The sequence below is a fragment of the Peromyscus californicus genome, unplaced genomic scaffold (assembly GCF_007827085.1).
Source record: "Peromyscus californicus insignis strain IS unplaced genomic scaffold, ASM782708v3 Scaffold_15__1_contigs__length_86483966, whole genome shotgun sequence".
Lineage (NCBI taxonomy): Eukaryota > Metazoa > Chordata > Mammalia > Rodentia > Cricetidae > Peromyscus > Peromyscus californicus.
The window spans coordinates 71,271,179-71,285,641 of NW_026294447.1; the positions used below are offsets into that span (position 1 = coordinate 71,271,179).

Below are 14,463 nucleotides of genomic sequence, written 5' to 3' on the forward strand. Positions count from 1 at the left end.
ATCAGTGGGAGATGGTGGGAAACAGGAAGTGGGGACTGAGGGGAAGAAGCAGGCCAATGTGGTATACCCTGGGAAGACATGCCTTGTTCCTGGCCCCTTCCTCTCTCTCTTCTAGGAAGCACGACCAACTTTCCTCTGCTGTGACATCGTGCCATGGTGTCCACCCTGTTTTGGGCCCAAAGCAACAGTCTAGATGAGCGTAACTGAAAACTCTGAGCTATTAGCCAAAGTCAGTCCTCTTGGTATTCGCCATCTTGGTATTCACCATGGGGTAAGGAGCCTGCCTCACATGAGGACAGGAAGGTTTCCAAGCTGCAGAGCTTCCTCTGAGGGGCTCCAAAGAACAGAACATGTTCTCAACTGTCATTGTTGCTGATCTTTACTGGGGAGGGGGGTGTGTTAGTGCTGGAGATTGAACGCGGAGTCTTATGTATGTCAGTCAGGCAAGCATTCCACCATGGAAGTTCACCATTAGCCTCCTTCCACTTTGAAACAAGGTCTCACTCTGTAGTCCAGGCTGGCCTAGAACTTGCAGTGATCATTCTGCCTGATCCCAAGTACTGAGCCTCCCAAGTACTGAGATTACAGGCATGAGTCACTATGCCAGCTTCAGTCATTCCCCTGTTCTTGAGACAAGGTCCTGCAACGGTTGTTCAGGCTGGCCTCAAACTCAAAACTCCTCCCTCAGCCTCCCAAATAGCTCAAATTATATCTGTTCACTATCATACCCAGCTTTAGTTATCATTTTATATGTACCATATACAATTCTATCCTTCATATCTATTAACTCACTGACCTTTACATTAACTGCATTAGTAGGTAAACATTATTAGAATCTAAGGTAAATTATTATATTCTCAAGGTAAAGATCATGATGGTGAAGATCTGGGAAGTCCCAGAGAGGAGGTGGCATTCTTAATCCTGACCTTAATTTCTTATAGGGTTTTTCTTGGGGGAAGACGAGGCTGTCCACAATGAGGAGCACTTTCTAAACAGATGGACAAAAAAGAATGGTATGGCCAGGCATGGTGGTGCACACTTTTGATCCCAGCACCCAGGAAGCAGAGGCAGGTGGAGCTCTTTGAGTTTGAGGCCAGCTGGGTCTACAGAAATGAATTCCAGGCCAGCCAGGGCTACATAGTGAGACCTTGTCTCAAACAACAAAAACAAACAAACAAAAATCAAACAAAAAAAAAACCCCAACAAACAAGCCAAAAAAAACCAAAGACTGTTATGTTTATGTTTGAGAGTGACTAGGGCGGTACAGGCTTTTAAATGATTCTGACTGCAATAGGCAAAGATGAATGATTAGAAGGTCTCTGATCTGGGAGAATGTATTTTCAGAATGGGAACTCTGGCGTCAGTAAGGACAGTTCACTGAAGAACAGAAAGACAGAAAAGATGACTTCGGATGCTGCTGCAAGAGTCACAGGCCGTGCTTCTCAGACCACACAGGCTCACGTGAGCCTTTAATAGGTCATGAAATCACTTTAGTGTGTTGTGGGCTGGGTGGATAGTTCAGTCTAGCATGAAGACCTGAGAATGGGTCCCAAAACCCATGAAAAGAGCTAGTGCGGTGTGCACTTGTAATCCCAGACCCAGTGAGGGGAAGACGGCAGATCCCGGGGCAGGCTGGCTAGCCTAGCCTCCTTGGCCAGCTCCGGCCAGTAAAGGAAAGCCTCTTTCGAAGCAAGGTAGACGGCTTTTGAAGACTGACACCCAGTGGCGGCCTCTGACCGACACACACATCTGCGGACACCCACTCAAAACACACACAGAAACACAAATGTAGTGTGTTATGGCTAACATTCAAAAAAGAAATCAAGGGCTTGGGGATTTAGCTCAGTGGTAGAGTGCTTGCCTAGCAAGTGCAAGGCCCTGGGTTTGGTCCTCAGCTCCGAATTAAAAAAAAAAAAAAATTTCACACTAGACCTTATGCTACAAGGGCATATGCTGTTTTCCAAACTACCCCAGTTTACATGTGTACATTTGATTTGTATATTTATAGGAAAGTATAGTAAGTTCAAATGTATTTTGTTTTTCCTGCAAGACTTAAGGGGGAGCTACTGAGGCTCTACATTAAAGGTTCTGCTTTATGGAAAGTAGCAATCGTCTGAGAGAACCTTCACAGAAGAGAATGAACAGGGTTCAATGGTGGACTTGGAGCAGGGCTTGGTGGAGCAGGGAGTGCTGCCACAGACTGCATAATGGTTCCCCCAAAGATACCTACATGCCAATCCCTGGAGCCTGTGACTGTTACTTTGTATGACAGAAAAAAGTCCTTTGTAGATGTGTCCAACGATATTGTGATAGAGCCAGTACTTGGAAGGCAGAGGCAGACAGAGCTCTGTGAGTTCGAGGCCAGCCTGGTCTACATAGTGGATTCCAGGACAGCCAGAGCTACATAGGAAGACTCTGTCTTGGAAAACAAAAACAAAAACAAATAAACAAAAAAGAAAGAAAGAAAAAGAAAGGAAAGATCTTGAGATAGGGGATCATTCTTACTATCTGGTGTGCCAAAGTGTCCATGTGTCCTGATGGGAGGGAGGCAGGGATTTAACACGGACAGAACAGAAGGTACTTTGACCACAAAAGCAGAAATTGGCATCATGCAGTCAGAAGCCAAGGAATGTGGCAGCCACCACAAAACGGAACAAGCAAGAGAAAGACTCTTCCTAAAAGCCTCACAGGGAGGCTTGGTTTTTGGCTCAGTGAAACTCATTTCGTATTTGCAACTTCTAAAACGGTGAGAGAATACACTCTGTCATTTAAGCCACCACATTGCTGCAGCCGTTGGAAACGGAGGAAGTGAGAAGCGGAGGCAGGGAGGGCGGAGGCACCGCTCCCATGGGTAAGGACCTTAGAGGGCCCGGGACGGTGGGGATGTACAGTAAATACAAGTTCAACACAGACAAACCTGAACAAAAACATACACAACAGGAAATCTGGCTGTCTCAGTCATCTCAGCCTGAACTCTATAAAAATACCCGGGTCTCATGCCATTCCTCATTTTCTTTGGATAACCAAACTCAAGACATGGTTACATCTAGTCTCCGTCATCTGACATGAACTGTGGTTAAAACAGGTGCCAGCATCTGGAATGACACATGTCTCTGGAATGTTTGCTCCAATAACTAGGAACCCAAGAGCCATCTGTTCCCGTGGATTACTTACTCAAGCCGTTCAGGTTGGCAATTTTTTCAATGCAGTTTGTAGACAGCGAAAGCTTCCTTTAAAAGAATAAAGAAAAACTTTAATCAATTTGAAAAACCTAAGTGTCAGAAATTATTTCTCAATAGTAATAGCCCATGGAAGATTTTTAATTCAAATCTGAATTGAATCCATTTTTCCCCTTCACTCATAGAATTTATTCCTTAATTTTGAAATCTTTACCCCCCCACTGATTATAAAAGTTAATACATACTCATTATAGAGAATTAAAAACAAACTTTTTAAGGGCATTTGGTGTTATCAAATGTTTAGTACACGTATTCTTTGATTGAATATTTCATAGTCTTCCGAGATATTTTTATTGCATTTTATGAATGAAATTGAGGTGCAAAGCCATTAAGCAATTTCCCCAATATTACACAGTTACAAAGTGGTAGGGCCAAAATTAGAACCCTAGAACATGTATCTTACCCTCATGATTTGACTTGAAGAGGAATTATTCATTTTTAATCTGCTTGAAAAAGCAAAGGCAATTACTATATAAATACTTGGCGAGTAAAGGGCCAGCACCGCATGCTGTCTACTCACTCACCCACTCTTGAGCACTCCCAGTGCCAAAAGGAATGCCTTGAAATCTAAGGCTACGGCTGGGAAGGAATGCTTTAATTTCTCTTTAGGCAGCCTGTCCAAAAGATGTCCGCGAAAACTATGAACAGCCTGGCTCTTTCTAAGTGGTTTCTGAGGTGCTTTGCATAGCTCACAGGCCTCAAACATGTTGCCTTTCATTAAGTTTTATGATAAAAACATGTTTTGAAGTCATAGTTGAAGCAAAACAATTTTTGCTCTATGCCTTCATCACAAGGAACAAGTTACACTTGGTAAGTAAACAAGTTTGCTTTTCCTTTTGATCCAAAGTTATCAGTCTAGGTTTGCAGATATGTGTCCAAGAACGGTCCAATTTGCTTACTGTAAATAGGATGCTAAGCTTTCGTTAGGAGACCTTCTGCTTCTGTGAAATTGAGATTGAGTTAATCTCCTACAGAAAGGGCAAGTGAAGGGATCACAATTAGATAAACACAGGGTGAAGAGCCCCAGGAACTCTAGAGTACTCTACAGCCCTGACGAGACACAAGCAAGTGTGAAAACATGGGTATGATGTAACAGGGTACAACTTCCAAGTTAGTCACAGAACCCTGCTAAAAACTGTACGGAATGTTTAGAAAATAAATGAAAAGAATTAGTATCAACCTGATATTTAAAGTCCTGGGAAATAAGACTACAAAATGAGTATAATTTGATTCCCAATTAGAATTTTTGTTTGTTTTTATGAGACAAGATCTCATTATCTGACCCTGTGCTAATGATCCTCCTGCCTCACCTTTCTAGGAGCTGAGGTTACAGGCATCTACCACCAGGCCCAGCCTGGTTAGGGTAATTCTCAAAGTGCTAACACTGGTCCCACAATGTATTGCAGTTTAGGTTGATAGTAATTCCTTTTTTCACATTTATTGGATTTTCTAGGTATTCTGAGCTGTATTTTAAAGTTCTTTTTTTAAAAGAGGCATCTCTTAGGCATCTAGTAAATAAACATGACTGATTTGGGTTGGTAACTTTAGAAGAGAAAGCACTAGACTGTTCAATTTTATTATTTTATTGCCATATGGAGGTGGAACTCAAGGCCTTGCACCTGCAAGAGCTGGGCAAGGACTTTTCTAGTGAGTCTGATGACCTCCAGCCCACTTTTTACCATTTGTGTGTGTGGTGTACACATAGGTAGAGGCCTAATGTTGAGGAATTGTGCTTCTGCCTATTCATTGAGGCAGGGTCTCTCAGTCAAACTCAGAGCTGGCTGATATGGCAAGCTTGCTCTGGAGATTCCTTGTCTCTGCCTTTCGAGGTGAATTAGCCAGCACTGATGTGTGCTCTGGAGATCTGAACACAGTTATCAGTGTTTTGAATTAGCCAGCACTGATGTGTGCTCTGGAGATCTGAACACAGTTATCAGTGTTTTGCAAGTACTTTAACCAGACTTTTTTTTTATTTTTATTTTTTTATTTTGAGAGTCTTGTAAGTTCCCCAGGTTAACTCTGAATACCATCCCCTGCTTAGGAAGTGGTCTGCACAACAAAGCAGGAAGTTACTGTGTTACTTAGCTTCTCTCAAAAGACTAGGTAACTTCTAGCTATGAACACTGTATAAAAACTGTACAGAAAAAAAATGCTGTATTGTTCAGTATCACTCTATCAATAACCTCATAAACCAATCATTTTTCACATTTGGCTTTGTCAGGGGAGAAACTAAAGTAAACAACAACAAAGGCCACAGAAAGCAAACAGGTTTGTGTACGAAAAGGAAGGAAAACTTAACAATAATAGGAGGATGGGAAAGGGGAACTTACTCGCAGTTACCAAGTGTGGATAGAGATGCATCCATCTTCTCTATTGGGGGGATCTGGGCATACAGCTTTATCTCTTTGGCCTCAGATGGCCTCTGACCAGTCTTTTCTTCCTATGGAAAAAATTAATTTGGTACAAAATGATCTTTGGTTATAATGTGGAGCAAAAGGTTAGAATTTCACAAAGCCTTTCAGTGTTTGTTTCAAAATAATGATTATGCTTTAGTAACTCAGATTATTATTCACCACTCACTCACTGGGTACTTGTCGGCCGTAATAGCCATGTTTCTCCACACCTGGGCCAGATAACTCTTAAGTCCGCACAAATGAAAATAAGCAGAAAAGAACTCCTATTTTTAAGTTTAAGTTCTTTAAGACACTTTCAAATAACAGCTGAATGGTGGTGGCACATGCCTTTGATCGCAGTACTCAGGATCCCCAGCACCTTCATGGCTTCGTTCCTTTAACCCCTAGAGCTGGGCTTTGGGGATGTGAACTCAGGTCCTTGTGCCTGCAGCAAACACTACCAGCTAAGTGATCGCCCCAGCCTCTCTGTGCTTATTGTCATCACATTTATAGGTCAGGGTATAGGAAAGTGACACCTAGCAGGTCTTCAGTAAATGTTGGGTTATTTGTGCCAACATGATGGGCCTAGAGGACTCATCAGTGCAAAAGGCCCAGAAGGACAAATATTTCATGTTCCCACCCATGCACGGAGGGTAAAGGTGTTGATCTTATCTTTTAGAAGTCAGGAGGAGAATAATGGTTACCCCAGGCTGGGAAGACAAAGTGAGGTAGACAGGAGGAGGAGGCTGGGGTGCTCTCTGGCACAGAGATTACGATAATCTGTGTATTTCAGATGAGATTGGGTGCAATCAGGGTGCTCTCAAAGTGTCACATTGTATTCCATACATCTGTACAATCATTGTATGTCAATTAAGACTTTTAAATGTTAAACAGAGAATGATGGGTTAATCAATGAAAGAATATGCTTAATGCCTTCAAAGATCTTAAAGTCAAAGACCACTGGCCATAATGTAACTAGAACTAGAATCTATGAACTAAAAGCAAATGAAGCCAAAACAAAATAATTTTCTGTGCCGGGTGGTGGTGGCGCACGCCTTTAATCCCAGCACTCGGGAGGCAGAGCCAGGCGGATCTCTGTGAGTTCGAGGCCAGCCTGGGCTACCAAGTGAGTTCCAGGAAAAGGCGCAAAGCTACACAGAGAAACCCTGTCTCGAAAAACAAAAACAAAACAAAACAAAATAATAATTTTCTAAAATGCAATTTAAGGAAGATCAAATTTGAGTCTAGTCTATACTCTTTAACAAATTTTATGAAATACTTAAACCAGCAGAAGCGTGTGTGTGTGTGTGTGTGTGTGTGTGTGTGTGTGTGTGTGTGTGTGTGTGTTTGTGTTCATGTGTGTTGGCATGCATGTATGACTGTGCCTGTGAAAGCCAGAGATTGATGCCGGGTGTCTAGCACTTTTATTTATTTGTTTATACATTGATTTATGGGTTTTTTTTTTTGAGGCAGGGTCTTCTGTATCCCAGGCTGACCATGAACACATTATGTAGTCAAGTATGGCGTTGAACTTTTGATCCTCCTGCCTCCGTCTCCTGAGTGCAGAGATTATAGGCATGTACCACTGTGCGCCATTTTATGTGGTGCTGGGGATCAAACCCAAGGTTTTGTGTACACTAGGAGAGTATTCTACTCTACCAGTTGAATTTCATCCCCAGCATCTACCTTCATTTGTAAGACAGTGTCTCCCACTGAACCCAGAGCTCATGGCTGCAGCTAGACTGGCTGGTAGTCCTCAGGAATCCTCCTGTCTCTATCTCCTCAGCACTGGAGTGCTACTGCACCTGGTCTTTTATGTGAGGGCGGGGGATCTAAACTCAGGGCCTTGTACTTGCTTGTGCAGTAAACACTTAACAACTGAGCCACGTCCCCAGCCCCAAGAACGACTCTTTAAAATGCAGTTCGAATAAAAATACGGGGGACGAAGAGATGGCTCAGCGGTTAAGAGTACTGACTGCTCTTCCAGAGGGGGTTCCGTTCCCAGCCCCCACATGGCAGCTCACAACTATCTGTGACTCTAGTTCCAGGGGACCCGACACCCTCACACAGACACACATGCAGGCAAAGCACCAATGCACATAAAATAAAAATAAAGAAAAAAAAAGAATAAATACAGAAACTTATAGGCACGTACATAAAAACTCAAGTATTTCATGATTCTACTCACTTTTGTCTATTTTCCCAGATACCTAGGCTACTGGAAGACTTTTATTCAGAGTCTAGCTATAGAGCAGGAGAGATGCCTGGTTCAGTGGTGAAAACAGTAACTCGGAAGTTAGGTGTGCACACCATAGCAGAGCACTTGCCTAGCATGTAAAACACTGGTTCCATCCACCCCGAGCACCACATGCACAAAAAGGAGATCATTTGTCCAACTTTCCCCAGTGGTGATGCTCAGCAGAACTGTAATGTATCACAACCAGGGTATTGTTATTTACAAAACCCATCCCTTTACTCAGATCTCCCCAGTGTGCCTGGTATTGTTGGTATATATGAGTGTGTGTATATTTATATTGCACGTTAACGCCTATACAATTTCATTGCTTGTGTAGGCTCAGGCTTCCACCACCACAGACAAGATAGCTAAACAGTCCCCAAATCAAAAGACTCTCTTGTGTCCATGGTCAGATGTGAACGCCAGCTCCACCTTTCCCTTGTAGTTTCTAAAAGGAGAAACCCATCTACTCACCCATCTGGACAGGGCTTCTTTGATTGTTGTTGCTTTTGCCTTAAAAAGAGGAAAAGGGGGGGAAGAAGAAACGAAGACTTCTTTACTGCTGCGATTTGCTGATTCACTTGAATGCAGTAATTACCGGCCTCGGCTTCTACCATTAAAGCATTCACTTCTTTCTCTGAAACGCTAAGATATAAGACGAGTAATCTCCCGAGAGCCAAGTGATGTCTTTATTTTCTCTCAGAGAAAATACAAAAATTATTGTGTGATATCCAAACATTTCACTCCAACTTAGTTTATAAAAAATATACAGCTTTCATACTTAATATTAAAATAAATCTTGTTTCTCTGACTCTGTATCTTTTTTTATATCTTAACATTGAAAAGTGAATGCACATTCTAATTAGGAATAATTTACAGTTGCTATGGCAAGAAAGCTGTGGTAAAATTTTAGAAAAAAATTAATTTTATTTAATATACATATATTCCTTAATATACATATATTCCGTTTTCATGTCTGCAAAAGATAACCTGACCAAAAAAACTGTTATGTCTAAATATATGTAAAAGAGCCATCAATAAAGAGCTCTATTAATAAGTACAAGGGGGCTGGAGAGACCTCTCAGTGGTTAAGAGCACTTACTGCTCTTCCAGAGGACCTGAGTTTGGCTACCAGCATCCATGCAAAGCAGTCCACAACCATCTGTAACTCCAGCTCCAGGTCATCTGTATTTCTGGCCACTCATACACATACACATACACATACACATACACATACACATACACATACACATACACATACACACACACACACACACACACACACACTAAACATAATAAAAATTAATCTTAAAAATTAAATACAAAGCCAGGCGGTGGTGGTGCATACACATCTTTAATCCCAGAACTTGGGAGGCAGAGCCACGCGAATCTCTGTGAGTTTGAGGCCAGCCTGGTCTACAGAGTGAGATCCAGGACAGGGACCAAAACTACACAGAGTAACCCTGTCTCGAAAAACAAAAACAAAACAAAACAAAACAAAAAAATGGGAAAAAATACAAAATAAAAGTTCCAAATGACAGGAAACTATCTGATATAATTTAATTCAAATTTGTTTTTCTTTCATAATAGAACATAAAATGTTTCATTTTATAAGAAATAGTATCTTTGATTCATTTTAATATATTTAAAATTTTGAGTGAACACAAAAGAAGATGTCCTGTTCTTGAATATTAAAGATATGTTACATTGGGTTATAGTGTGGAGCATCTGTTTAATGAAGCAAGGACATGCTGCATTCCTCTATGTTGCATTTCTCTAACCCTGTGAAGCTGTGTTACTTTGCCTGCCTAAAACACCTGATTGGTCTAATAAAGAGCTGAATGGACAATAGCAAGGCAAGAGAGACAAATAGGTGGGGCTGCCAGGCAGAGAGAATAAATAGGTGAAAAAGAGGAATAAGAAGGGGGAGAGAGAAAAGGAGGAGAGGAAGATGGCAGTGGCCAGCCAGCCAGCTACACAGTCAGCCACAGAGTAAGAAGGAAAGAAATATAGATAGAATAAGGAAAGGTAAAAAGCCCAGAGGCAAAACACAGTTAAAGAGAAACGGGATAATTTAAGTTAGAAAACCTGGCTAATAGCCGGGCGGTGGTGGCGCACGCCTTTAATCCCAGCACTCGGGAGGCAGAGCCAGGCGGATCTCTGTGAGTTCGAGGCCAGCCTGGACTACCAAGTGAGTTCCAGGAAAGGCGCAAAGCTACACAGCGAAACCCTGCCTCGAAAAAACCAAAAAAAAAAAAAAAGAAAACCTGGCTAAGCCGGGCGGTGGTGGCGCACGCTTTTGATCCCAGCACTCAGGGAGGCAGAGGCAGGCAGATCTCTGTGAGTTCGAGGCCAGCGTGGTCTACAGAGTGAGATCCAGGACAGGCACCAAAGCTACACAGAGAAACCCCGTCTGGAGGGCAGGGGGAAGCCAGCTAAAAACAAGCCCAGCTAAGTAAGGGCAAGTATTCATAAGTAAGCATAAATCTCCATGTATTTATTTGAGAGCTGGGTGGAGGGCCCCCAAAGAGTTAAAAAACAAACAAACAAAAAGAACCAAAAAAAAAAAAAACCCAACTACAATGTTCTTTATGAATTACTGTTAGAGCTCATTTTTTTTTTAAAGAGGAACCATAAACAACAGCAAAATGAAAAAAAAAAACTTAAGCTATTACTTTATCTAGAAAGTAGAATACTGCACTAATAGCTCTTGCATCAAAAAAGTATCTTGCAAGTTCAAAAAGAAAAATAAAAAGCTGAAGTGTGCCTCAGTGGTTAGAATGCTTCCCAGCATTGACAAAGTCAGTCCCCAGTGTCCAGTGGAGGGACAGGAAGGGGAAGTCAACATTTGATAAGAAACTTCTATCTTCATGTGTATTGCCAGAAAATATGGAATAAGAAAGAAACAAGCTGAGCATTCAGCACACTTTAAAAAGCTATCAGTACAAACTCAAAAGAAGGCAGAAAAAAACAAAAAGAAGTCAAACCCAGGAAAGGCTAGTAACACTAAAAGGTGGTTCTTAAATCTCTCGCAAGCTTGACTGGGCAAAAGGAAAGACACACAAATTAAAAAATAAAGAATAGAAGAAGTAGTAGCAACTACACACTACAGAGATTCTAAAATAAAAATATTTAGGAGCAAAATATGGCAATAGCTTTAAGACCTAAACAAGATGTATATTCCTAGAAAAATAGGGCCCCAACTATCAAAAACTTTGAGCAGACTACAAGATTTAAAACATTCAAATGCTAATCAGAGATTTAGCCTGTTCTCTTCTCCCAAAGCTCCAAGGCCACATAGTTTACAAGTGAGTCCTAATGACTTCTTGAGAACAGATATGCTTTGTTTACAAGTTGTTTCCAAACCCAGAAAATGTGGGAAAGCTGCACATTTAGGAGGCTATTTCAAACTGGTGTCATAGCCACATCACAATGCCCTCTTTATTTTTCAATATAGATTTGATTCTGGAGACATCAGCCAGTGTATACTGACCATGGTTAAGAATAGTTCATTGGGCTGGGCAGTAGTGGCATACACCTTTAACCCCAGCATTGGGGGTGGGGGGACAAAGTAAGGAGGATCTCTGTGAGTTCAAGGTCAGTCTGGTCTACAGAACAAGTTTCAGGACAGCCAGGGCTACACAGAGAAACTGTCTCGCCGGGCGGTGGTGGTGCACTTCTTTAATCCCAGCACTCAGGAAGCAGAGGTAGGTGGATCTTTGTGAGCTTGAGGCCAGCCTGGGCTACAAAGAGAGTTGAAAGGATAGGCAGGGCTGTTACACAGAAACCCTGTCTCGAAAAATCAAAAAAAAAAAGAGAGAGAGAAACTGTCTCAGGACCTCCCCCCCGTCGCCACCACCCCCCAAAAAGTTTATCCCAACAACCCAAGGAGCAAAACAGACCAATATCTAAGTGTCAATCATTGACTAATGGATTAAGAGGGGAGCACGTTCATTTGAGTAAGTGCAGGAAAACATAAACTTCTACACTGGATATTAAAAGCTGTCAGTTGAGAGTTAAAAGGAAATCCCTACTTGATAAAAGCCAAAAAAGCCTGAAACAAATACCATACCTGGGGGAATTCATTTAGTTCAACAACTGTTCATTGTGTCTACTATGTGACAAGCATTCTTCTATGCCGTATATCTCTTTCTGAGTCCTGAGATGACAGGAATGCACCATCACACCTGGCTTTCTATTTGATTTTGACATATCAGTGAACAAAACAGATTCCTGCCTTTCTAGAACTTACATTTATTAAAAGAAGTAGATATAGATACATGTATGTAAAATGTGCACATACATATGTATAAATCTGATAATGTAACTATAGGTATACCATATGCATACATAAAATAAATAAATAGAAAAAGATAAGTAAATATAAGCAAAGTAAGTAATGTATTAAAAAGTAAAAGTTATTTTTAAAAAACTAGGATACTGGCCGGGCGGTGGTGGTGCACGCCTTTAATCCCAGCACTCGGGAGGCAGAGCCAGATGGATCTCTGTGAGTTCGAGGCCAGCCTGGGCTACCAAGTGAGTCCCAGGAAAGGCGCAAAGCTACACAGAGAAACCCTGTCTCGAAAAACGAAAAAAAAAAAAAAAAAAACCTAGGATACTGAGGTTAGTAAATGGTATCAGGTTATACGCATATATGTGTAGAGGACATTTATTTTAAATAAGATGGTCATAGAGCCGGTGGTGGTGGTACATGCCTTTAATCCCAGCAACTCGGGAGACAGAGGCAGGTGAATCTCTGTGAGTCGAGGCCAGCCTGGGCTACAGAGTGAATTCTAGGGAAGGCTCCAAAAACTCTGTCTCAAAAAAACAAAACAACAACAAAAACAAAAAAACCAAAAAGATGGTCAATACAGACTAACTTGGACAGTAACATTAAAACTCTCTTGTTTGGTTTCCTCAGTAGGCCGAGGATCAAAGTTTGAGACCAGCCAAGGATACATAACAAATTCAAGGCAAACCTAAGCTACCCAGAAAGAGCTTGTCTTCAAAAACAGAAAATAAAAGATGCCATCAATTACCTAAAAGTATATTTTGGTAATATTAAATGTGAACAAAAATCATGCCCATGGTGAAACAGAACCCTGAGTTTGTTTTTTTTAACATTTGTGAGTGTGTGTGTGTGTGTGTGTGTGTGTGTGTGTGTGCATGCACACATGAGCAACAGTGTGTGTAGGTCAGTGGATAGTTTTTGAGAACTGGTTCTCATTCTCTAACATGTGGGTCCCAGGGTATGAGGGCACATATTTTAAAAAAATTCCAAGAACTATGTGGGCCTGCATCCTGAAGGGACCAGGCCTACCAGTATGCAGTCAATATGAGGAGTACATGACCTCATGATTTTAACGCACTGGGCTTAATTTCTGTGCATTGATGTAGCTCTGGAAATGCACACGCACACGCACACCTGCTAATTATACTGTTTCATTATTTTCTTTTCTTGTGCAGTGTTAGAGACCTGGGGTCTCATACATGCTAGGAAAGCCTTCTACTAATTCCACCGGCGAGGTACATTCCCACCCCCAGCTCTCCATGTATTTATCTCAGACTGAAGGATGACCTTGAACTTTTGACCCTTTTTCCTCCACCTTCTGCGTCCTGGGATAACAGACATGTGCCATTCTGCCTGATATTTGTTTATAATCTGCTGGGGATTGAATATGTAGCTTCATGCATGCTAGGCAAACACTCTTAACAACGGAGCTGCATCCTCAGACCCCCAGAACTCATCCTTTATCAACATCTCCACTCGGCAAGGCAACCTCATACTTCTCTAAAATAGTTTTGGCTGGGCTGGATCTGAAATCGTTTTCAAACGAATAGTTTGAAATACCAAGTACGTAAGCAAAAGAGTGCGCGTTTCTTCCACGTTGACAAGCATCTGTAGTTAAAACCGTGGCTACCTGAGAACTTTGCATAGACCACTGGTAGACTGCAAACCTAAACCAGCAGCGTTTCTCAAAGTGTGGTGAGTGCTCCCCAATTTCAGAATTTACTTGAGGTGCATGGTTGAAACATTCCTGAACCCCATCATATTAAAAACCAATGATCTGCATTCCAACCAAGCTCACACTTACTCATATTGGAATTGGAGAAACTCTGGCCTCATAGATCCACCAGAGAGAGTTTTAACAGCGTCCCCTCACAACAGGACTCACAGCCAGCGAGGGCACCCGGGCACACCACAGGTTACTAAGGCTGCCGCCGCTGGAGCCCTCGGTAACCAGCCCCCGTCCCTCCATCGTGCCAGGGGGTGAGGACAGCTAAAATCACGGTTATGCTTAGAGATCTCTTTACCGGAGCCCCCATCCGATCACCTTCCCCACTCCAATCCGCTTTTCCGAGAATTTCCAGCTGTCTCTCCTTTTCTTCTGTCAGAGTCCCCTCCGCTTAACCCAACTTCCTGTCAGCCTCCGGCCTCCCTCTCCGCAGACCACCCCCTGCCCCAGCTGCTCCGGCTTCGGGCCTGCGGCTCCATGGAGTCAGCATTCCCTTTTCCCTCCCACCCGCGGTGCCAGCGCCCCGCCACCCTCCACTCCCCACCGTCACCCCTTTCTCCTCTCCCCATCTCCTCTCG

General features: G+C 42.3%; 1 protein-coding gene across 4 annotated transcripts in view; it reads right to left on the minus strand.

The window, feature by feature from the left end:
• Positions 1 to 14,463, minus strand: part of Dnal1 (dynein axonemal light chain 1) — a 49,322-nt gene that overhangs the window by 13,299 nt on the left and 21,560 nt on the right. For 2 of the 4 annotated variants that reach the window (XM_052739333.1, XM_052739335.1), the window contains 3 exons: positions 8,343 to 8,381; positions 5,570 to 5,679; positions 3,175 to 3,230 (listed from right to left, as the gene is read on the minus strand). In XM_052739333.1, the coding sequence (XP_052595293.1) occupies positions 3,175 to 3,230; positions 5,570 to 5,679; positions 8,343 to 8,381 (205 nt within the window). Of the gene's footprint in view, positions 1 to 3,174; positions 3,231 to 5,569; positions 5,680 to 8,342; positions 8,382 to 13,963; positions 14,093 to 14,183; positions 14,273 to 14,463 lie in introns of those variants that run through there. The other 2 variants (XM_052739334.1, XM_052739336.1) reach the window with 2 other exon arrangements.